This window comes from Trichechus manatus, unplaced genomic scaffold, assembly GCF_000243295.1.
Source record: "Trichechus manatus latirostris isolate Lorelei unplaced genomic scaffold, TriManLat1.0 scaffold00025, whole genome shotgun sequence".
NCBI lineage: Eukaryota > Metazoa > Chordata > Mammalia > Sirenia > Trichechidae > Trichechus > Trichechus manatus.
In genome coordinates, this window is record NW_004443961.1 from 6,219,501 (window position 1) to 6,244,840 (window position 25,340).

A 25,340-nucleotide genomic window follows, 5' to 3' on the forward strand; every position below is an offset into this window, starting at 1 on the left:
GAGAAATGAAGCAAGGTGGAAAAACAAACAAGTGGCAGATGCAGGGGAAAGAGTAGACAGAGTCTATAGAGGATTTGGGAAGGATGGTTTATATTCTTGACCTGAATTAGGATTTCCTTTTAGTGGTTAAAAAAGGCCCCAGTTCAGCCCGTGCCTTGGCACCATTTCAAAGCTAAACAACTTCTACTTTTGTTTGATAGGATCACATTAGTGCTACAAACCTTGGTATGCTACTTCCTTATTTACGTATTTATTTTGGTCCATCTTATTTTATCATTATTTTTTACTGTGGTAGATACATGTGTAACGAAATAATATTTCAGCGGTCTTCACCTGTACACCAGTGTTCCTTGCAGCACTGTTCACAGTAGCCAAAAAGTGGAAACCACTTAAATGTCCATCAGCAGATGAGTGGATAAATAAAATGTACTACTTCCTTATGTTAATTAATTAGTGAACAGGACTGAGGGAATCTGGATTTGTTTACTAACGAGAAAATGTACCAGTCAGAAATTGTTTGGCTGTCTGTAATAGTGACCTCAGAATCAGTGGCAGAAACAAATTAGGCAGGTAACGCAGGGCTGGTAGGGTGGTTCTGTGATATCACCAGAGACCCAGACTCCTAGCAGTTTCTTCTGCTACCTTTATTATGAGACCCTCACCCTCGTGCTCTTCTGATGGCTGCCGAAGCTCTAATCATCATGGCTAGATGTCTGATGGGAGGCGGGGGGTGGGAGGCCAGAGGACACAAAGGGCGGAGGCTGCTGAGACAGCCCCTTTGAAGCCTTCTAGAAGCTCTGCACCTGGCGACCACTTACATTTCATTGGCTAGAACCATCCTTAGCTGCAAGGGAAGCTGGGAATGCAGTTCTTATCAGGATACATTGCTCCTTCAAATAATGGGGTTCTGCTAGTGAAGAAGGAGAAAATAGGTACTAAATAATAGGAGCTAGCAGTCTCTGCTGCAAAAGTTTATAAGATGCAATGATCTTGAAATACTATGTTATACTGCAGGGTAATACAGTTTAAAGAATTAAAGGAGAGAAAGGACTTAATAGTCTAGAAAATATGAATACATTAGTAAAGGTTGTGTGTGTTTTTAATTTTCTGTGTGTAAAAGCAACTTGTCAGAGTCTGAGTATGGGATTTTATTCCTTTATTAAATGTTGAGATAATCGATCCTCTTTAGAGGATTTTGGAGTTTCACGTAGCTTTACTATTTTACTCAAGGGCCATGTGTGGATATGTAAAATAAAGTTGAGAGTTTTCTTACATTTCTGTGATTCCTGTGATTCATTTTCACTGAATGCGTATCTGTGTGCTGAATTCTCGTTAACATCCACGAGCCCTCATTGGCCCAAGTCAGTAATCTCTTCTTGACAGGCAGTCCCTTGAAAATAATGAAAAACGAAAATCATAATAACCAAGTTACCAACTTTTCCTTTCTAGTTCCTGGGATATAGGGGAAGTTTTCACCTCCTCAGTTATGTAAAAGTTTGTAGTTGAGAGTAGACTTTCTGGCTCACTGTTAGGCCAGGTTCCTTCAGAAACAGTGGAGAGAGAGGGTGGGTTAGAGTTTTCCACCTTCAAGCTTGAATCCTGGCTTCACTATTATGAGCTGTGAGATCTTGGGCAAGTTGTCTGACTTCTCTTTGCTGCATCTGTAGAATGGGGGTGATAATCAATGATTGGGGTGTCTGCATCATAGGGTAAAATGAGTCATCAGAGATAAAGCACCCAGAGCGGGACCTGCTAAATACAGGGTACTGAATAAATACCAGCTGTTACTCATGGCAAATTAAAACAAACCCAAACAAAGCAAAACAAAACCACCCGGAAGCTTTAATAAGAGATCTTCAGTCGATGATTTTGACCAAGAGAATTGTGAGGAACTCTGTTTTGTAACTGTCATTGCAAGTATAAAATCCAGCCTACAGCCCAGCAATTTGTGTTTTCTACCATCTCTCAAAGCCTGTCAGAGATGTTTGTTTAGAGGTTAGTGCTGAAGAAAATGCCCCTGCTGTTTTCAAGATCTCTAACATCATCTTCTTGTCAGTCAGATCCTGCCTTGTGAGAGGACGTGACCCCCAAGATAGTCTCTTTTTCATGAGTTTTTCTTTATTATTTATTTAATGTAATATCTGATTACATATATGTGACATTTGTGTTTTAAAGCACAGTAATACATTGACTGTCTCAAACCCACCATCCCGTCCAGCAACTGGAAAATTGACTAGAAAATGAATCCTGTTGTATCTGCTCTGTTCTTGCTGTATTCCCCTGCTGTCTCTGCCCCATCAGCCAGAGGGAGCCTGAACTTTCTGTTGTCTCGTCTTTTAAAAAATAGTTTGTTTTTTTTTCCTCACACATGTATGTATTTTTATACAATATATTTAGTTTGGCTTATTTTTGACCTTATTAAAAATATTATCACACTTTATGTAGTCTTTTTGGACTTTGCTTTTTCACCCAATGATATATTTCTCTCGTTTATCTTGTTATGTCTGAGCCATTGTTCATTCATTTTCGTTGGTGTATAGTATTCCATTTTAGCAGCATTTTACTTTTATTCTCTGTTCATGGATTTTTTCTTGATTTTTCTTGGCGGGGATATAATAAGTATGGCTGCTCTGAACTCATTCTTACACATGCTTCCTGCTGTGCTTGTATAAAAGTTTTTTTAAGGCATTTATGGAAGTACTGGCTTATAGACTATTTAGCTTTACCAGGTACTGCTGAATTGTTTTCTGAAGATATTAACCAAAGAAGCTTCTCTAGCAGTGTATAATGTTTGAAACAGCTTTATTGAGGCATGCTTTACATACTATAATATCCACTCAGTCTAAGTGGATTAATTCGGTGATTTTTAGTAAATTGACAGAGTTATGCAGCCATCAGCACCTATTTGGTCTCAGAGCCTTTTCGTCACCCCATCGAGCCTCCTTGTATAAATCTACCTCCTCCCCAGTATTTAATACTGTTCACCTCACTTGTAATCGCCAGTCTCAGGGCTGTGAAATACCTTATTGTGTGAGACATTCCTCTGATTATAAATGATTTTGCTTTTCTCTGATTGCAAATGAGGTTGAACATCTTTCTGTACCTTTATTGCTGATTCATGTTTCCACTTGTGTAAAATGTCTTCTGCCTATTTTTCTATTGATGTTTTTGCTTTTCCTTATTATTTGTAGTTGTTTATGTATTCTGGATATCAAACCTGTATCGGTCTAGTTGTTGAATTATTTGCACCAGTTGTAGCCCCCCCCACCATGTGTTTGTTTTATTTATGGTGTCTTTTAATGAACAGAGGTTTTAATTTTAATGTAATTGAATTTGTCAGTCTTTTATGGTTTACAATTTTTGTACCTTTTTTTCTCTCCTGTGACTCCAGTTAGACAAACTTTAGACCTACTTATTCGAGCCTCGATATTGCTTAACTTACCTTTCAGATTTTTCATCTAATCATCTTTCTGTACTATACTGTGTATTAATTTCTTGAAATTTATCACCCGGCCAAATACTTCTCCTGCTATTCAAGTTGTTTCATTGAGTTTTTTTTTTTTAATTGTTGCAAAAATATATATAACACAATGTTTGCCAATTCAACATGCTACAGTTTCTTGGCACCAATTACATTAATCATGTTGTGCAACCATCACCCATAATCATTGCCAAATTTCCCATCACCATAAAGAAACACTCACTGCTTCCTAAACAGTGAGCTTTACATTTAATAATTATATATTTCATTTCTAGAAGTCCTCCTTCTTCCCAAATCGGGCTGGCCGTTCCAGCACTTGTCTTAATGATTCCGTTCTTTATTTCTTAAAACATTTCATTTAGTCTTTTTTGGAGAATACTCATACCTGCAGTCCTTGAGGAGGAGGTTGGAAATGCTTGGTTAGTTGTATGTGCTGACTCTCATCAATGGTGGCTTGCCTCATTGTGTGCATGGTGATCTTGGACTGTGTGCTTTGGTTTGATTTTAATTTGTGGAAACCTTGCTGATCTAAACAGAGGATGCTTTTCTCCCAAGAGAATTTGTGTTGCTTCTGCCTGGGACCAGGGACACCATTAACCTCAAAGCCAACTCTCATGAGGCAGGAGTTGCAGGCTACTTTTTTATAGGGCACTTTTGTTGCACAGTTTGTTGTTTCTTTCAAAACTTGCTGCACCCTAGTTATTGTCTAGAATCCTAGAAAGAAAAGAAAGCACTGCTGTAAAATTGTGGGTATTTTGTGTACTAAAATGCAAAAAGGGAAAATAGGTATGTTTTAAAAGAAGAGCATTTAGAGAATGTAAGATATTTTCATGGAAAGGAAGCAGCAAAAAGAGCTAGCATGTCACACATTGTAATTAACTTTCAAGCAAAATGAATTCTACACGTCTAATTTTATTCTTACTGTGTAAAGATCTTAAGGAAATCTCCACTTTATTTTAAAATGTGGACCAGAGCTTTCATTTTAGCTATCAAAAGGTACAGTTTTCTTCTTATCCCAGAGAAAACACTACACACTACTGTGTTCACTGCTTAGCATTTTGGAATCTTTGAAGAACTAACCAAATTTTATTTTCTTTTCTCCATGTGTATTACCTTTGAAGCTTCAAAGGCGTGGAGCAGCCATATGAATCAATTGCAGTAATTTATATTAGCCCAGCTTTAGGTTACCAGCAAATTAGTTGAGATTGGGCAGATGATCTTGTTTGCATCACATTTCTCTATGCGATTAATGTAATTGAATTTATTAATCTTCTCTCTTGTAAAAAAAATTTATTTTGTTGTTGTTAAGAATGTACACAGCAGAATGTACCAATTCAACTGTTTCTGCACGTACAATTCAGTGACATTGATCACATTCTTCAAATTGTGTAACCATTCTAACCCTCCTTCTCTGAGTTGTTCCTCTCCCATTAATGTAAACTCACTGCCCCTTGAGGTTCCTATCTGATCTTTCCAGTTGCTGTTATCAATTTGATTGCATTTGTTGTTGTTAGATGCCTTCAAGTCAGTTTTGACTTGTAGTGACCCTATGTACAACTGAGCAAAACACTGCTTGGTCCTCCAACATGTTCCTCACAATCCTTGTTATGTTTGAGCCCATTATTGCAGCCACTGTATCCTGTATCAGTCCATCCTGTCAAGGGTCTTCCTAGTTTTCGCTGACCCTCCACCAGGCATGATGTCCTTTGCAGGGTTCCTCCTGATAACATGTAAAAGTATGTGAAATGAAGTCTCGACATCCTTGCTTTCAAGGACCACTCTAGCTGTACTTCTTCCAAGACCAAGTTGTTCTTTCTTCTGGAAGTCCTTGGTTTATTCAGTATTCTTGACCAACACCACAATTCAAATGCATCAGTTCTTCCTTGGTCTTCCTTATTCATTGTCCAGTTTTGCATGCATATGAGGTGATTGAAAATACCATGGCTTGGGTCAGGTTCACCTTAGTCCTCGAAGTGATATCTTTGATTTTCACACATCAAAGCAGTCTTTTGCAGCAGATATGCCTAATTCAATAGGTCATTTGATTTCTTGACTGCTGCTTCCATGGGTGTTGATTGTAGATCCAAGTAAAATGAAATCTTTGACAACTTCAGTCTTTTCTCCGTTTATCATGATGTTGCTTATTGGTCCAGTTGTGAGGATTTTTGTTTTCTTTATGTTGAGGTGTAATCCATATTGAAAGCTGTAGTCTTTGATCCTCATCAGTAAGTGCTTCAAGTCCTCTTCACTTACATCAAACGAGGTTGAGTCTTCTTCCAATCCTGATGCCGTGTTCTTCTTATAGACCAGCTTTCTTGGATTAGTTGCTCAGCATACAGATGGAATAAATATGGTGAAAGGATTACAACCCTGACACACACCTTTCCTGATTTTAAACCATGAATTATCCCCTTGTTCTGTTCGAACAACCACCTCTTGGTCTGCATACAGGTTCCTCATGAGCAAAGTTAAATATTCTGGAATTCCCATTCTTCTCAATGTTATCCATAATTTGTTACGATCCACACAGTCAAATGTTTTTGCATAGTCAGTAAAACACAGGTAAACATCATTCTGGTATTCTCTGCTTTCAGCCAGGATCCATCTGACATCAGCAGTGATAGCCCTCATTCCACGTCCTCTTCTGAATCTGGCTTGAATTCCTGGCAGTTCCTGTGAGTGTACTGCTGCAGTCGTTTTTGAATTATCTTCAGCAAAATTTTACTTGCGTGTGATATTAATGATATTGTTTGATAATTTCTATATTCTGTTGTATCACCTTTGTTTGGAATAAGCACAAATGTGGATCTCTTCCAGTTGGTTGGCCAGGTAGTTGTCTCCCAAATGCCTTGGCATAGACGAGTGAGCGCTTCCAGCACTGCATCCATTTGTTGACACATCTCAGCTGATATTTCTTCAGTTCCTGGAGCCTTGTGTTTCGCCAGCGCCTTCAGTGCAGCTTGGACTTCTTACTTCATTACCATCGTTTCTTGATCGTATGCTGCCTCCTGACGTGGTTGAATGTCGACCAGTTCTTTTTGGTACAGTGACTCTTGTGTGTTCTCTTTTGATGCTTCCTGCATTGTTTAATATTTTCCCCCATAGAATCCTTCACAATTGCAACTCAAGACTTGAATTTTTCTTCAGTACTTTCAGCTTGAGAAATGCCAAGTGTGTTCTTCCCTTTTGGTTTTCTAACTCCAGGTCTTTGCACATTTCTTTATAATACTTTACTTTGTCTTCTCAAGCTGCCCTTTGAAATCTTCTGTTCAGCTCTTTTACTTCATCATTTCTTCCCTTTGTTTTAGCTACTTTACATTCAAGAGCAAGTTTCAGAGTCTCTTCTGACATCAGTTTTGGTCTGTTTTTTCTTTCCTGTCTTTTTAATGACTGTTTGCTTTCTTCACGTATGATATCCTTGATGTCATCCCACAAGTCATCTGGTCTTTGGTCATTAGTGTTCAGTGTGTCAAATCTGTTCCTGAGATGGTCTCTAAATTCAGATGGGATGTACTCAAAATTGTATTTTGGCTCTCAGGGACTTGTTTTAATTTTCTTCAGCTTTAACTTGAACTTGCATATGAGCAGTTGATAGTGTGTTCCACAGTGGGCCCCTGGCCTTGTTCTGACTGATGATATTGAGCTTTTCCATTTTCTCTTTCCACAGATGTAGTCAGTTTGATTCGTTTGTATTCTATCCAGCGAGGGCCACATGGATAGTTGCCTTTTATGTTCTTGAAAAAAGGTATTTGCAATGAGTAAGTCATTGGTCTTGCAAACTTCTATACTGCAATCTCCAGCATCGTTTTTATCACCAAGGCTGTATTTTCCAACTACCAATAATCTTTCTTTGTTTCTAACTTTCTCATTCCAATCACCAGTTATTATCAGTGCATCTTGATTGCACGTTCGATCAATCTCAGACTGCAGAAGTTGGTAACAATCTTCAGTTTCTTCATCTTTGGCATTAGTAGTTGGTGCATAAATTTGAATCTAGTCATATTAACTGATATTCCTTGTAGACGTCTGAATATTATCCTATTACTGACAGCGTTGTACTTCAGGATAGATCTTAAAATGATCTTTTTGACAATGAATGCAATGCCATTCTTCTTTAGTTTGTTAGTTCCTGACATAGCAGACCATATGATTGTTTGATTCAAAATGTCCAGTACCAGTCCATTTCAGCACAGTAATGCCTAGAATATCTATCTTCAAGAGTTCCATTTCATTTTCAACAACTTCCAATTTTCCTAAATTGATACTTCTACATTCCACGTTCCGATTATTAATGGATGTTTGCAGCTGTTTCTTCTCATTTTGAGTCGTGCCACATCAGCAAACAAAGGTCCCGAAAGCTTGACTCCATCCACTCGTTAAGTCACATCTACTTTGAGGAGGCAGCTCTTCCCCAGTCATATTTTTTGAATGCCTTCCAACCTGAGGGGTTCATCTTCTGGCACTATATTAGACAATGTTCCGTTGCTATTTGTAAGGTTTTCACTGGCTATTTTTTTTAGAGGTAGATCTCCAGGCCTTTTGTCCTAGTCTGTTTTAGTTTGGAAATGTGTCCACTGAAATGTGTCCACTATGGGTGATCCTGGTGGTATTTGAAATACTGGTGGCATAGATTCCAGCATCATAGCAACACACAAGGCACCACAGTATGACAGACTGATAGGAGTGGTGGTGATCCCAAATAGATAGTTCTTAAAAGAGTATAATGCTCAAATCAGACATTTTTTTTTACTAGTTAAGCTAACGTATTGTTTGGTTTTAAGAAGACTTCAGGGGATATTTTTTGGTTTATGTTTAAACATTATCTCAAGGCAATAGTTTCTGGGGTTCATCCAGCCCCCATAGCTCCAGAAAGTCTGGAGGCCATAATAATTTGAAAATCTGGTCTGCCTTTTCCCTTTTTTGATCAGGATTTTTCTATAGAAAATAATCTTTTCTTTTATGGTTTATAAATTTTGTACTTTTCTTTTCTCCTGTGACTCCAGTTAGACAAACCTTAGACCTACTTATTGTGTCCTCAGTACTGCTAATCTTTCAGATTTTCCATTTCCCGGTCTTTCTGTACTGCGGTACGTATTAATTTCTTAAATTTTGCCTTCTGGCTAACTAGTTCTCTTGTTTGTTCAGTTCTTTCATTGAGTGTTTAAAAGTTGTTGTAAAAACATATATAATGTTTGCCAGTTTAATATTTTTTCAGGTGTACAGTTTAGTGATACCAGTTGCATTAATCATGTTTTGCAACCTTCACCCATAATCATTGCCAAATTTCCCGCCACCACATGGGGAATCAGGTCGAAAGGAGAAGCATGCTGTCATAGTATGGGGAGAGCAATTAGGGTCACATAACAACATATGTATAAATTTTTGTATGGGAAAAAAAAAATTTCCCGCCACCCTAAACAAACGAAGTGTGATAAAGGTCAGAGAAAGATAAGAGGCAAATGAGGAAAAGCCTAAATTTGTCTTTTAAAAAATACTTTAAAGAATACTGCACAGTAGTAATGTAGTAATGAGAAATACTGTCTTAGTTATCTGGTGCTGCCATAGCAGAAATACCATGATTGGGTGGCTCTTACAAATTTATTTTCTCACTGTTTAGGAGGCTAGAAGTCTGAAATCAGGCTGTCGGCTCTAGGGGAAGGCTTTCTCTCTCTGTCTTCTCTGGGGGAAGGTCCTCATCTCTTCACCTTCTATTCCTTGGCTCCTTGGTGATCATCATGTGGCGTGGCATCTGTCTTTCTCCGTCTTTACTTGCTTCTCTTTCCTAATCTGCTCTTTTTCTGTATCAAGAGAGGTTGATTTAAGACACATTCCACTCAAATACTGTCTAATTATAACAAAGAAAATGTGTTCCCAAATGGGATTATAACCGTATGTGTAGGAGTTAGGATTTACAACACATATTTTTTGGGGACACATTTCAATCCTTAACAAACACCATGTCATAATGCCGAGTTATAAAAATGGGACCAGTATAGTTAGTTACAAGGAGTTTGGTTACAGAGAATTACGATTTAATGGACAGATAATACATTTGCTACTGAGGAGAGTGCTTTGTTCTAATTTTCAAACTTGGAGGTCTGTTAAGTTACTGAATATCTTACTTCCTTTGTAAAATAAGAGAGAGATTCTGCGATGCCTTCCTATCTTTTTGGTATTTTGCTTCTTGAACAAGCTTTTGTGACTCCATGAACCTTGACGTTTCCCTTCTGTGCCCACTCACTGAGGTTGTTGACTTACTGTTAAAATCAGTCCCTGGAGGAGCTCCTTGTTTGTGTAGAACCTTCTGCAGAAGCATAGCCTGTATATAACTCTTCTGAGAACTTCAGTAGACTCAGTACTCCTAACAGAAACCATGCTACTTCTCCTTCAATATATTGCTCACATTTAAGTGTTTATAAGGAGCCAGGTGGCGCAGTGGTTAAGCTCTTGTTTGCTAACTGAAAGGCTCGCAGTTCGAACCAACCTAGAGGCTCCTCGGGAGAAAAACCTGGCAATCTGCTCCCGTAAGGATTACAGCCAAGTAAACCCTGTGAGGAAGTTCTTCTCTGTCACACATGAGTTGGCTGTGAGTCAGAATCAACTCGATGGAACCTCACAACAACAAGTGTTTATAGTTTATGATTCCTTTAGGAATTGCATTTTGCCCGTCTGCCATCTCCTGCAGTGTCTGACTGGATAGGGGCTATGGGTTCCCTCTCTTCCCTTGGTTCCCTCTGTTGGTGCAGGAGCCAGTGCTCCGCAGTTCTTACCAGCATTGCGCATCTTTTCTTCCTTGCCCCTGAACTCTCCATAGGAAGACTGACGGGATGCATTTTGGTGAGGTTTCTGACAGCATTTTGCTGGAATGTCGTCCCTCAGTCTTCCAGGGCTCTATAGTTGCAGAGGGCGCCCAGGCTGTTCACGGTCCTGAAAGGAGGGTGCTCGGTGTCCTGGATGTGGCCTTACGTTCAGGGATCCAGGTACAGAGCAGAAGGGCCGCGACCTAGAACTTGATACAGTCTCTCTGCAAGGTGTGAAGATGCGTTCTTCAGTCTCTCTGCAAGGTTTGAAGATGTGTTCTTCATGCTGGGATACCAGTTTGGAGGACTTACTCCCTCTGTAGAAGTCCAAGGCTGGTCCTCCACCATCTCCTGCCTCTGGCTGTCATCTTGAAGATTGAGGTGTTCCTTTCAACTGCCCATCTGGTTCCTGAGGGAAGGAAGCTAGAGAAATGGAAAGGAATGGTCTCTGATGAAGTTCTCAGGTATACCAGTCATGGTCCAATACTGACTTATTTCTGAAAACCAGACAGAAACAAGGAAAATAGACATAGTTGCTGGCCTAGCTCAAAAGGGGCAGGGCAGGCCTAGAATGTTAACTGAATAATTGGGGCAAAGTGGGCTGGGGGCTGAGGGGAACAGGTCTGTCTGGTGGAGGTCAGGTGTGTTATGAGGGTTGCTCAAGCACCTGCCCAACATGGTATGGAAGAGCTGTGTTCAAGGGGACAGAATCTGGGAAGAGGCGTTTGTCTGTGAGCTGGGCCAGTGAGCAGACTTTCTGCTGCCACTTGATGACCTTAAGCTTGGAGCGTTCGGCAAAGTCCGACCTGCTGTTCTGGGGCTAGTTTTTAGCTGGCGTCTTCTTGGAGACTCTGCTTTTACACCAGATCAGCTCCCTCACTAGCCATCAAGTGAAGCAGCGCTCGGTACCAGCTTTGCCAGTGTTTGTGTAGGACACCACACCCCGGAATGGGAGCATGTGGCAGTTTTATGTTTACCTCTCGTAAGCGTCAATTCCTAGGACCTTGTTGACAGTGGATGGTGAGAGAAGGGGATGATAATGTTGTATTTTAAAATGATCAGAACTTGAAGCGTGGAGTTTAAAAGCAAAGGCCTAGGTGTCAGATAGATTAGGTTTATCTTTGCCTCCTACTGCTAGTTAGGAGTATGTTTTTTTTTTCACTTGCACATTTGGATACAGTATTACCTGTTGGAGTATGTGTGGTGTTACGTGTGTGTGTGTGTAGTGTAATGAGGTAGTACATGGTATGACACCTCACCTAAGTGACAAAATAGGTATAAAACTAGTTGCCAGTGAGTTGATTCTAACTCATTGTGACCCCATTTGTATCAGAACTGTGCTTTATAGGGTTTTCAGTGGCTGATTTTTTGGAAGTAGATAGTCAGGCCTTTCTTTTGAAACTAGATTTATACTTTGCCTGAATATATCAAGGAGACCTGGTGCTTTAGTTGTTCTTCAGCTGCTGTGCGGAGCCTGCCCTTGGAGGCAGTTAGCCACTTCAGTCAGTGGTGGAGAACAACAGTAGGAGAAGGGATTTTGAAGCAATACTATTTATTCTCAGCCTTGGTTATACCACTTGTTCTAAGTATTTTCGCAGACTCTTTAACTGAAATAATACAACTTTTTATTTTCTTGTTGTTAGGTGCCGTCGAGTCGGTTCCGACTCATAGCAACCCTGCGTACTACAGAACAAAACACTGCCTGGTTCTGCGCCATGCTCACCATCCTTATTATACTTGAGCCCATTGTTGTAGCCACTGTGTCAGTCCATCTCCTTGAGGTCTTCCTCTTTTTCTCTGACCCTGTGCTTTCCAAGCATGATGTCCTTCTCCAGGGACTGATCCTTCCTGACAACATGTCCAAACTATGCAAGACATAGTCTTGCCATCCTTGCTTCCAGGGAGCTTTCTGGTTGTACTTCTTCCAAGACAGGTTTGTTTGTTCTTTTGGCAGTCTGTGGTAGTTTCAGTACTGTTTTTGCCAACACCACAATTCAAAGGCATCAGTTCTTCTTTGGTCTTCCTTATTCATTGTCCAGCTTTTGCATGCATATGATGCGACTGAAAATACCATGGGTTGGGTCAGGCGCACCTTAGACTTCAAGGTGACATCTTTGCTTTTCAACACTTTAAAAAGGTATTTTGCAGCAGATTTGCCGAACGCAATGTGTCTTTTGATTTCTTGACTGCTGCTTCCATGGGCGTTGATTGTGGATCCAAGTAAAATGAAATCTTGACAACTTCAATCTTTTTTCTGTTTATCATGATGTTGCTTACTGGTCCAGTTGCGAGGATTTTTGTTGTCTTTATGTTGAGGTGTAATCCGTGCTGAAGGCTGTAGTCTTTGATTTTCATCAGTAAATGCTTCAAGTCCTCTTCACTTTCAGCAAACAAGGTTGTGTCATCTGCGTAAAAGAGGTTGTTAATGAGTCTTCCTCCAATCCTGATGCCCTGTTCTTCTTCATATAGTCCAGCTTCTCTAATTATTTGCTCAGCATACAGATGGAATAGGTATAGTGAAAGGATACAATCCTGACGCACACATTTCCTGACTTTAAACCACATAGTATCCCCTTGTTCTGTTTGAACAACTGCCTTTTTATGCACAATTAAGTGTCCTGGAATTTGCATTTTTCACAATATTAATCCATAATTTGTTGTGATCCACACAGCCAAATGCCTTTGCATAGTCAATAAAAGACAGGTAAACATCTTTCTGGTATTCTCTGCTTTCAGCCAGGATCCATCTGACATCAGCAGTGATATCCCTGGTTCCACATCCTCTTCTGAATCCGGCCTGAATTTCTGGCAGTTCCGTGTCGATATACTGCTGCAGCCGCTTTTGAATGATCTTCAGCAAAATTTTACTTGCGTGTGATAGTAATGATATTGTTCGATAATTTCCATGTTCGATTGGATCACCTTTCTTGGGAATAGGCATAAATAAAGATCTCTTCCAGTTGGTTGGCCAGGTAGCTGTCTTCCAGATTTCTTCCTTCATTACCACTGGTTCCTGATCACATGCTGCCTCTTGAAATGGTTAGACGTCGACCAGTTCTTTTTGGTATAATGACTGTGTATTCTTTCCATCTTCTTTTGACGCTTCCTTTGTCATTTAATATTTTCCCCATAGAATCCTTCACTATTGCAACTCGAGGCTTGAATTTTTTTCTTCAGTTCTTTCAGCTTGAGAAATGCCGAGCATGTTTTTCCCTTTTGGTTTTCTATCTCCAGCTCCTGCACATGTCATTATAATACTTTACTTTGTCTTCTCCAGCTGCCATTTGAAATCTTCTGTTCAGTTCTTTTACTTCATCTTTTCTTCCTTTTGTTTTAGCTACTCGACATTCAAGAGCAAGTTTCAGAGTCTCTTCTGACATCCATTTTGGTCTTTTCTTTCTCCTGTCTTTTTAATGACCTCTTGCTTCATGTATGATGTCCTTGATGTCATTCCACAACTTGTCTAGTCTTTGGTCGTTAGTGTTCAACGTGTGGCATCTGTTCTTGAGATGGTCTCTAAATTCAGATGGGATATACTTGACATCGTACTTTGGCTCTTGTGGCCTTGTTCTTATTTTCTTCAGCTTCAGCTTGAACTTGCATATGAGCAATTGATGGTTTCTTTTGCGGTTGGCCCCTAGCCTTGTTCTGACTGATGATACTGAGCTTTTCCATCATCTTTTTCCACAAGTGTAGTTGATTTGATCCCTGTGTATCCCATCTGGCTAGGTCCATGTGTATAGTCGCCATTTATGTTGGTAAAAAAAGGTATTTGCAATGAAGAAGTCATTGGTCTTGCAAAATTCTATCATGTGATCTCTGGCATTGTTTCTGTCATCAAGGCCATATTTTCCAACTAACAATCCTTCTTTGTTTCCAACTTTTGTATTGCAATCACCAGTAATCATCAGTGCATCCTGATTGCATGTTTGATCAATTTCAGACTGTAGAAGCTGGTAAAAATCTTTGATTTCCTCATCTTTGACCTTAGTGGTTGGTGCATAAATTTGAATAATAGTCATATTAACTGGTCTTCCTTGTAGGCTGTACAGCATTGTACTTCAGGATAGATCTTGAAATGTTCTTTTTGATGATGGATGCAATGCTGTTTCTCTTCAAGTTGTCATTCCCGACATTGTAGACCATATGATTGTCTGATTCAGAATGGCCAATAACAGCACATTTCAGCTCACTAATGCTTAGGATATCGATGTTTATGCATTCCATTTCATTTTTGATGATTTCCAATTTTCCTAGACTCATACTTCGTACATTCCATGTTCCGATTATTAATGGATGTTTGCAGCTGTTTGTTCTCATTTTGAGTCGTGCCACGTTAGCAAATGAAGGTCTTGAAAGCTTGGTTCCATCTGTGTCATTAGGGTCGACTCTACTTTGAGGAGGCAGCTCTTCCCCAGTGGTCTTTTGAGTGCTTTCCAGGCTGGGGGGCTCATCTTCTGGCACTATACCAGACAGTGTTCCTCTACTGGCTAATTCTTTTCAGAAGTAGACTGCCGGGTCCTTCTTCCTAGACTGTCTTAGTCTGGAAGCTCAGCTGAAACCTGTCTGCCATGAGTGACGCTGCTGGTATCTGAATACTGGTGGCATACTTCCAGCATCACAGCAACTCGCTGTGAAATAATATGACCTTTTATTTTAACATGACTTTTTAGGTATGTTTGAGCATCCTGGCAACCTTGACCTTGTCCAGAAGAAACAACTGCAAACATGTTACTTGTCCATTAATAGAGAGAACCTCAGTAGTACATTTCAAATGACATTATTGTCACTTACCACATGTTTGATATTCTCTTTAGGAAGGTTTTCCAGTAAGTTTTTTTTTTTTTTAATTTTGTTGTGCTTTAGGTGAAAGTTTACACAGTAAATTAGTTTCTCATTCAACAATTTATACACAAATTGTTTTGTGACATTGGTTGCAGTCCCTGTGATGTGTCAACACTCTCCCCTTCTCCACCCCAGTTTCCGTTTGTCCCATTTCCCTGTCCCTTCATACCTTCTTCTCTTTGCTTTTGGGCAGGTGTTGCCATTTGGTCTCATCTACATAATTGAACTAAGTAGCACGTTCATTACATGTGTTCTTGTTTGTTTCATCAGACCCGTGTAGTCTTTGGCTGAAGGGTGGACTTCTGGAGTGTGTAATTTTTAGGAGCTCCCAGTTATCTAGTTTCTCTTCTGGTGTTTGTGCATTGTTAATTATGGTTTGTATTGTATTTATGCCATGTATTAGGGCCTGTAGCATTCTTCCTATTTTTTCTTTCATGATCTTTATCTTTTTATGTTTTATATTTAGGTTGCAGTAGTGTTTTGTAGTTTTCTTTGTATAGGTCTTTTACATCCCTGGTTAGATTTATTCCTAAGTATTTTCTCTTTAGGAGCTATTATAAATGGTTGTCCTGATTTCCATTTCAGAGTTCTCTTTGTTGGTGTATAGGAATCCAACCGATTTTTGTTCCAGTAAGATTTATTAGAGAATAGTGAGGATGTTGATTACTTCAGTTCTAAGAATTAATTCATTTTATTTTCCAAAGGCTTTGTGTCCTTTTACCTATTCAGTACTGCAGGCAACTCTGTGAAGGCAGTGGGACTGGTGCTGTAACCTTCGTGTTGTTCCTGAAGACTTGGGGCTCAGAAAATCTCCGTGATTTTCCTCCTGGCCAGTGGCAGAGCTGAGGTTATCATTGGGGTTTTTTAGGCCAGCACTCTTTGTTCCAAGGAGCCCGGGTGGCACAATGGTTGAGCACTTGGCTGCTAAGTGAAAAGTCTGCAGTTCGAACCAACCAGCAGCTCCTTTGGATAAAAGACCTGGTGATCTGCTCCTGTAAAGATTACAGCCTGGGAAATTGTACAGGGCAGTTCTGCTCTGTCATATAGGGTCACTATGAGTCGGAATCCCCTTGATGGCACACAACAACAACAAGTCTTTATTCCCTTCCTCTTAGACATGTGTCCACAGATTTGGGACGTCCAGAGATTCATCCGGTGTTAATTTTGAAAATGTAGTCAGAAATAAAGCTTAGACTTCTCCAAATGTAGGAATTTCAGAGGAATCGTCTGTGTCTAAATGCACAAGCTCATTCAGTTTGAAAATGGTTCCTATAATATGGTGCTCATTTATTACTTCAGATTCATTGCTTCAGTAATGACTTTTAAATAGGACTGTTATTAGACTGATTGGACTGAAGTCTGATTGGACTAGAGTTGAGAGATTACATCACTATAAATAGAGTGAGATGAAATATTTTACATAATTTGATTGAACTTTTATGAGGACTCTCATAATTTGGAACCTAGGATCTTCTCCAAAAGGAGACTTAATTTGACCAGTTTCCAACTAGCAAACTTCCCAGCGTGGGGCTTAAGTTGTAGATAGCGTGGCTAGTTAAGGGCATTTGGGAATTAAATTATCTCTTCTGACACTTTCAATTATGTTACCTGAGGCAGAGCTTCATTAACTGCTCCATCAATAATTTTCCTAGCCCAAAAGCTGGAGGAAGTGAGATTAGCACACTGATTAGGGAATCATTTAAAGGACCCCCCCAAAAAACACAACAACCTTAAAAGCTTTTATTGTATATGGGAAATAATAGAACTGGTTATCTGATAGGCATTGGTGTAGTTATTGAGAGGACCTTGTTTGTAGACATAGATGAATTTAATGCCCCTCTTTAATAGCATTGGGAGGAGGTCGAAATGAGTTTAAAGGCATTGCAGTTTTCCTCTGCTTGCACAGAAATGAACTTTATCTCTGATATGTACAAGTTGACTATGGAAAAGTGATACTATTTTTAAAATATGTATTTCAAAAAACATGTATTTTAAAAATACATATTTAAACAGGTATTTAAAGATACATATTTAAAAAAAATTATTAAGCAATTGTGGACTACAGTGACTTAACAATTGATTGGTAAATTCTAATAACGAGCCCTGGTGGTGCAGCGGTTAAGTGCGTCAGCAGTTTGAACCCACCCAGTGGCTCTGTGGGAGAAAGACCTGGCAATCTCCTTCTGTAAAGATTACAATCAGGAAGACCCTAGGGGACAGTTCTAGTCTGTCACATGGGGTTGCTCTGAGTCGAAAATGACTCGACGGCACCCAACACAACAAGTTCTAATGAAACCACAATCTTTTCCTATCACCTTAGCTCCTGTATGAGTGACTCTAATCTTCTGTCTCTCTCTTCAGGCCATGTTGGGTTTGGATAACTATTCTTAGCAGGCACTCTGTGTTTAAAATTCCCAATCAGCATAATAGGCTGATATTTAGTTGAAGGAGCATTGTAAGCACAATGATCTGTGATTTAGAATATTGATAAAAGTTTTCCCAATATTTGAATTAGAATGGAATTTTTAGGAAAAGATATGTTGTGCCAAAACTGAAATGGTTGGGGATGAGAGAGGAAAGACAGGAGATGTATTTTGCTATTGGTTTCTATCAGATGATAACTGATGCTAACTGGGACTTCTCAACTAATGTGCAAAAGACAACAACAATGAAAACCCAAACAAACCTAACACCCCCACAACCCTCTCCAAAGCAAAAAGGTAGAGAAAGCATACGCCAGATCAACTGCTTTGAATCATTTCTTTTTTTTTTTTTTGGTGCTAATATTAAGTTGGGAGGGGGGTCCGTAACTTACATTTCCATTTGGAATCAGGAAGTTATTTGATATAATTTTATACCATTATTTATTTAGAGCCCCATTATTCTGGTAGCAATCTCTGATTAATAATAATGGACATATGTACGTAGCTCTTAAATTATGCTTGCTTTATTTTTCATTTCTCAGTGAGTTAAAATATACAGTATGATAATTTGGCAGATAATGGTTTGATTAGTCAGTATTATTTTTATCAGTTTATTAACGTTTCATTTTCTCTCTCTCCCCCTCTCTCTCTTCTGATTCCAGGGTGTGGATGAATGGAACATAGCCCGCCTAAATACAGTCTTGGATGTTGTTGAGGAAGAGTGTGGTATTTCAATTGAGGGTGTGAATACCCCTTACCTCTATTTTGGCATGTGGAAAACCACCTTCGCATGGCACACGGAGGATATGGACCTCTACAGCATTAACTATCTCCACTTTGGAGAGCCCAAGTCTTGGCAAGTTACCTGTTTCATATTCATTTGCTTTGGAGCCTTGAAATCTAGGCAACATGAACATATTGGAGAGGACTTTTATCTGGCGGGTTCAGATTTATGTGAGCTATAACAAAGTTTTGACTGTAGTAACGAATCGCCTTCCACTCCGCCCGAGGTTTAGCACAGAAACCATAGAGCCAGTTTGTGGGCGATGGATTGATAGAGATTTTAGTCTTAAAGGTTTGTTAGGCATCTTTACTTCTCTGAGAGCCTGTTATAGGGTATATGAGAGGTAGTTAAGAGTGAAAAGTTGATGTCCAGGATGTAGAGTTTCAAGTATAGTAAGTCCCTGGGTTATGAACATCCAACTTATGAACAACTTGTACTTGCCCTTGAATGTTACGTAAATTTGCCCTCACTATGAAATGATCGAACCAACCCCGACTTGCAACAAATTCTTCATTATAGGCACCTTCACTTGCTGCACGTGCAGCTTTTAAATCATTGAAAAGGGTTCAAGCCCCTTTTTTTGCACTAAAACCAAAAACCGAAGCTGTTACCGTCAAGTTGGTTCCAGCTCCATAGCAACCCTATAGGACAGAGTAGAACTGCCCCATAGGATTTCCAAGGAGCTGCTGGTGGATTTGAACTGCCAACCTTTTGGTTAGCAGCTGAACTCTTAACCACTGTGCTGTCAGGGCTCCTTTCTTGCACTAAAGTAAGGCTAAAGAAGAGCAGTATTCACCTGTTTCGACTTAACTGTACATTCTTAAAGACACAGTTAGGAACCAATCTCATTTGTAACTCAGGGTCTGCCTGTGCTCTTAATGATCCTGTGGTCCAGCCTCCGTGACAGGTTCTATTCAGTGCGTGGGGACAAAGGGAGAAAAGGGATGAGTGAGGAGGCCTGTTAGTGCTCTTTGGATGATGGACACAGGGAAAGAATACATTACCATTACTGTTACTATATTTTCTTAACTCACAGTGTCCCGTTTGCGAGCCCACCACCCCATCTTTCTGAGCAATGATTTTTAAGATGTGTCCCTCCGTAAAATGCATCCTACAGAACATGAGCTACACATTTGTAGTTATTAGCCTATCAATCATCCTGTTATCTTTTGTGGTCAGCCAATTTCATGTTTGAACTTGTTTTCATGGTCTTTAGTCTTGAGAGAGTTAAATACCAGTCCTGTTTTCTGTAGCGCAGAGTCACACACAGACAGCAGCATGTGAAGCATTACTTTGACAACCCAGGAAATATGACATTTCTGACAGTTGCAAACATAATAGGAAGCTGCTAGCCCAGTGGCTTTGTTGCCTCCAATTTGAAGATAAAGACCTCTTTCCGGTTCTTTTGATCAGGTGTTCACATACAATGTATTGTTTCCATCCTGTCTTGCCATTACTGGCCATTGAGATTTTATCGTTTGTGAAGTGTGAGATTGTAAACTTTCTTCCCAAAATTTAAGTATAGCAAAAATTCATGATTAAAAATGATATTTAATTGGAAGGAAAGTTTTAGGTGGAAGAGCGAAGTTCTGAGGACATATAAGAGAAATTCAGGCAGTTCCTGATTTTCTGTGCAGTTTTATAATCTAGGAAAAAATTAGCCAGCAGCTGTTGCACTTGTTTTAAAGATGCATGTTTCATTTGATAAATTCTGAGCATGCTGCTCTCTTTACAGAATAAATCAAATGGAAGCATTTTTCATAGCTGGTCCAGGACTCATGCCCAGGGGTGATAGGACAGTGTGATGCAGTTATTCGTTACACAAATGAGTTTATTGAGGGCCAGCTGTGAGCATGTACTTAGGCATGAGGGGCCTCTGTTTGCCATATTTCTTCAACACCACCTTGAAATCTGTTGGACTGTCATCCTTGGTACTTTTGGGGCTTCGCTTTGAGAGACTGTGAGAAATATTTTAAACAAAGCATAGGCACCTGGCTGGTTTCTCAGTTGCATAGTTATTTGGATACCATTTCTGACACTTACTTTCAAGGTGGATAAAATGACATGATTGAAGTCAACATGTTGGTGAAACCTAATACAGTAAAACCTGTGAAACCTGGAACCTCTGTCAGGTGGAAACCTGTCAGAGAAGGAAAACTCAAATATTTCCCCCTAAAACGAGCGATAGAAAAGTGGTAAGACTGTACCCTGTTGAAGGCGGAAAACTTGGAAGACCCGGAAAAACAAGGCAGTCTGGTCGAGTTCTGGCTCTCAGGTTTCACTGTCTGTAAGCGACTTGCCTTTGTTCCCGAGTGATACCTTGAGTCTGCTTAAGGAATCTGAAAAGCTAGTAGCAAAGCTATTGTGGAGATTTGTTAGAAATGAATGAGGGTGGTTATAACTTTGATGTGAGTTTTTAGTATTAGAAGAGATTAGATGAAATTTCTGCTTTCTTATTAAGAAAGGTGATTTTTTTTTTTTCCCCTCTTGGGAATCGGATGATGTTGTCTCCTAAGATTACTTAGGAGAGTATATTCTGGTCAAGGGTAAGACAGATCCTAGAGTCTGTGTCTTTGGGCAGGAGCCCTGCTGTTCATGAGTGAAAATAATTATGCTGCTTTCCAAAGTGTTTCTTTCTGCCAGCATGTATATTTTCAGTAGTTAATTACTCTATTAGCTGCCAAGTATATAGATGCCATTATTTACATTAAGGGCAGATTTATATTATCACTATTATCTTTAACCTTGACCATCATTTATAATGATAAAATAATAAAACACAGCAGTGAGCTATGACAGCTAATCTAGATTCCATTTCAAAGATAACGACTGGAGAAGAGTGATATACATGGCTCTAAGGGTATTTCCCAGTAGACTTTATAAAAGATTGTATCGCCTCAGCATAAATAATTCTGAGGTAAACCCTATTACCGTTAAAATTCATTTTAGTAATCATTATAATATATCTGAATTGAGTTGTGAAAGGCAGTAGAAGAATACAAACTCAAGTAAACGTTGTGAGGTAGGCAGTGTGCGAAGGGGAGCTTAGGCTCGGGACCAGCACTCCATCCTTATTCTGCCTCTAATGTGTGTGACTTTGGACACATTGCTGTACCTCTCTGGACCCCAGTTTCCTCACCCACAAAAGGACAGGGTTAACCAGGATGAGCACTAATTATGTGTGTGTTTGCCCGCAGACGGCACATAGGCGTGTGCACGCGCATTGGTTTCCCTTTCTGGTTGTCCCTTCCTTGTTCCATCTGTCGTTCACTCTAGGATGGTGGCCTTCACTCTTATCCAGTGCCCTCTCCTGCACTTAGCATCTCTGACCCCGGCAGGGTGTCTTCCTCCTTTTCTTCTGGGCTTACAGTCTGGTGTTTAACCTGGGCTCTTCCCTCTTCTTCAGTTCTACCCTCAGGCAACGAGTTCTGGATATGATTATTGCAAAGACTGCCTAAGAGAGCCCCTCCTTCTCCCATGTCCACGGATGCTCTCCTCTGCCCATGTATCCCTCAGATTTTGTCTGTAGCCTTTCTGGTCCATGTGCTTCCTCTACCCCGGATAGATCGATAGATTGATAGATAGTTGCCTTGGAGTTGACTCCGACTCATGGCGACCTTATGTACAACAGAATGAAATGTTGACTGGTCCTGCATCATCCTCACAATGGCTGACATGTTCAAGTCCTTCGTTGTGGTTGTTGTGCCACTCCACCTCACCGAGGGTCTCCCTTGCCCTTGTTGGCACTCTGCTTCACCAAGCATGATGTTCTCCTCCAGTGATTGGTGCTTCCTTGTGACGTGTGCAAAGCAAGCGAGTCGGACGGCGTTCTGTTTTGATCCATTGGGTTTTTCTTGGCTAATTTCTAGAAATAGATCTCCAGGCCTCTCTTCCTAGTCCATCATAGTCTGGAAGCTCTGCTGAAACGTGTCCACCATGGGTGACCCTGCTGGTGTTTGAAATACTGTTGGCATAGCTTCCAGCATAACAGCAACACCCAAGCCACCACAGTACCACAGACTGACAAATGAGTGGTGGGTCTCTCCCTCAGACATCTGTTTTTGCACCTCACATCCTCTGCTGCCCCCATTTTGCTTATGTGTGCCTTGACGTCAGGGTCCATGTCTTTTTGTCTTGGAATCATTAGCGCCTGGCTCTAGCACTGATACCCGTTGCCATCAAGTAATCTGACTTATAGCGACCCTATAGGACAGAGTAGGACTGCCCTATAGGGTTTCCAGGGAGTGGCTGGTGGATTCAGACTGTCAGCCTTTGGGTTAGCAGCCATATCGCACTGTGGCTCTTAACTACTGCACCACCAGGGCTCCATAGCATTGATACTCCATAAATAATTCTAGTATTGAATCAGGAGAGTGTTAAATTTTTTTTGGCTCAGTCTGTTCGAGGGCAATCAAGGAAATATATGGGACATTTTCTAAAGATGCTTGTCTACACTGTAACTGTTAAGAATACCGAGTTTCCTAAGATTACTGCATAGCTGCGGGTATGGATAGCTCCGGGGAGAGGCCGTGAGACGTACATTTTGCCCACCGTGTGTGGCAGTTTGTCTGAGTAAGTGTTCACAGACACAGGTTTGTATGGCAGAGCCTTTGGAGGACCTAATGATTTATTTAAAAATTTCTGACATGAAGGTTTAAGGGAAAATGAATCCTTAGAGTAAGCAGATAGAAAACTGCTTTTGCAGTCAGTGGTAAAGTATTTATTTCTTGGAATGAATATTGACTTTGGAGCCAGAAGACTGTTTGTAAACTCCAGATCTGTCACTTACCAGCTGAGTGACTTAGGGCAAATCACTACGCTCCTTTCACAGTACATTTCTCTAACCGCCAGGTGGAGGCGTGATTTATCCTGTCTGCTTCCAGGACTGCAAGAAGGGCCCCCTCATGTACTGTGTGTAACAGTGCTTTGTAAACGGTAGAGTGCTATACACATGCTCACAATTACTCTTATTTTAATAATCTTATGAAAGTAAATAATTTTTGGCCATAATAGTTACATAAAGTCCATACTATGCCTGTATATAAGGATAAGTAAAATATGGTTCTTCCTTCCAAGCAGCGTGGTGGAGAGTGGTTGAGATAATTGCTGGGGGATATGGAATTCAGATGGTACATTGACTCCTTCTTCCCCAGACTATATCCAAGCACATTGAATAAGAACTTAGAGATTGGCTCTGTAGATGATGAGAGGGGTGAGGTGTAAGAGGACATGTCTTAAGCTTTGTAAAGGTCTAAAGTCAGGAAAGAAGGTTTTCCAGGCTAGAAATATTAAGGATGGACTTCAGCATTTGGGATTTTTTTTGTTCAGCAAGCAGTGAGATTTTGTCAAAATACTATGTAGTGGTAAGAAGTGTCAGAGTATTCCTGATGGATGTAAACTTTGATCTGTGCTTTTTTCATTGGCTCATTGTTCAGTTGATGCCGAATTCAAGGGCACAGGTGTTGGTGTGGAGCTAGTGTTTGAGCCCTAGCACTGAGTATGTGCCCCTGGGCAGTTGTTATAGACCCTCTGTGCCTCGGTCTCCTCTCCTGAAGCCCTCAGATGGTTCTGGTACCCATCTTGTGGAGTAGTTGTGAAGATCAAATAAAATATGGTGTATAGAGCCCCTAACCCAGTGCCGGGCATATGTGCTCAATCGATGCTAATTCAAATATTCATTTAACACATATATTACATGTCTGTATGGCAAACGTGTTTGAAACATGAAACCACATAGTTCTTGTATTAATAAGGATTTTTGGTTCTAAATAACAGAAAGAGGCAAAAAGGGCTTAAGCCAATACGTGTAGTTGGGATAAACTAGCAGTGTGGCTCAATCCAGGGAGTCAGATGTTGCCTCCGGATGTCTGTCTCTGCCTCTCCCCCCATCTCTCTGCCTCCGCCCCTACCCCCTTCTCACCTCTATCTTTTCCTGCTCTGTCTCCCCTCCCTTTCTTCCCAGGGTGGAGGAGAAGCTGTTTACATGTTTGTTTACCTATTTAATTATTGTTGAATTGTAGAAATCACGTCTTTTTTAAAGAACAAGCAAGTTGTATGGCGCCAAATTGACCTTCGCATGCTTCTTGTACATCTGTCTTCTCCATTAAACTGAGCACCTGGACTGGGGGGGAGGAGCCCTGTTAGTCTTGTTCACTATTACATTTCCAGTGCCTGCAACAACACCTGGTGTGAGCCTGGCGTGGAGTAAACCCAAACCAAACCTATTGCCATCGAGTTGATTTGGACTCAGAGCGACCCTTTAGGACAGAGTAGAACTGCCCCATAGGGTTTCCAAGGCTGTAATCTCTGTAGAAGCAGACTGCTACATCTTTGTCCCATGGACTCACTGGTGGTTCAAACCACTGACCTTTCAGTTAGCAGCCAAGTACTTAACCACTGCACCACCAGGGCTCCCTTGGCATGGAGTGGGTACTCAATTAATATTTGTTAAACCAGTGCTCTTACTGAAGGAATTCCTCCTTTGAGGAATTTAAAGCAGAACATTGCTTTGGAGATTGGGCAGTTTGATAGTATTTAATGATAACATTGGATTAGCAACCCAGGGTACTAACCCCTACTTGTCTACTTATTTAGTGAGTTTAAGCCCATTAAAACGTTGTAATTGCAAATGTAAGACTAGGCAATGGCATAAGCTGTATCCTTGTGATGTTTTGTATAGGAGAAATACTCTTGAGATTAATAACGGCTTGGTTCTGGTTTTAGTAGTTCTTTATAGAGATATTTGCCCTGTTAATAAGAAAAGTAAACGTTTATAAATACTTTTTAATTGAACTGTTAATAAAATTAACCACATAAGTGAATCTGATCATTTTAAGGCATATCCATATACTTTTCTTTACATTGTATTGTTAAAAAAAAAAGTCAAAAAGTTTTGGGAATGTATCTAAAAAAGTATAGTATTAATTTTGCACTATATTCGCATGAAGCAAATATATGTAGCTATATTTGCAGGAAGAAGAGAATACAGTGATAATTGCTAATAAAAA

The 25,340-nt window shown here is 40.2% G+C and overlaps 1 protein-coding gene across 5 annotated transcripts in view; it reads left to right on the plus strand.

The window, feature by feature from the left end:
- Positions 1 to 25,340, plus strand: part of KDM4C (lysine demethylase 4C) — a 392,853-nt gene that overhangs the window by 51,689 nt on the left and 315,824 nt on the right. For 4 of the 5 annotated variants that reach the window (XR_002823590.1, XM_023728605.1, XM_012554717.2 and 1 more), the window contains one exon: positions 18,212 to 18,405. Coding sequence is in view for 3 of the 5 variants with exons in the window: in XM_023728605.1 (XP_023584373.1) it covers positions 18,212 to 18,405 (194 nt within the window). In the remaining 2 variants the exon portion in view is untranslated. Of the gene's footprint in view, positions 1 to 18,211; positions 18,406 to 25,340 lie in introns of those variants that run through there. The other variant, XM_023728608.1, reaches the window with a different exon arrangement.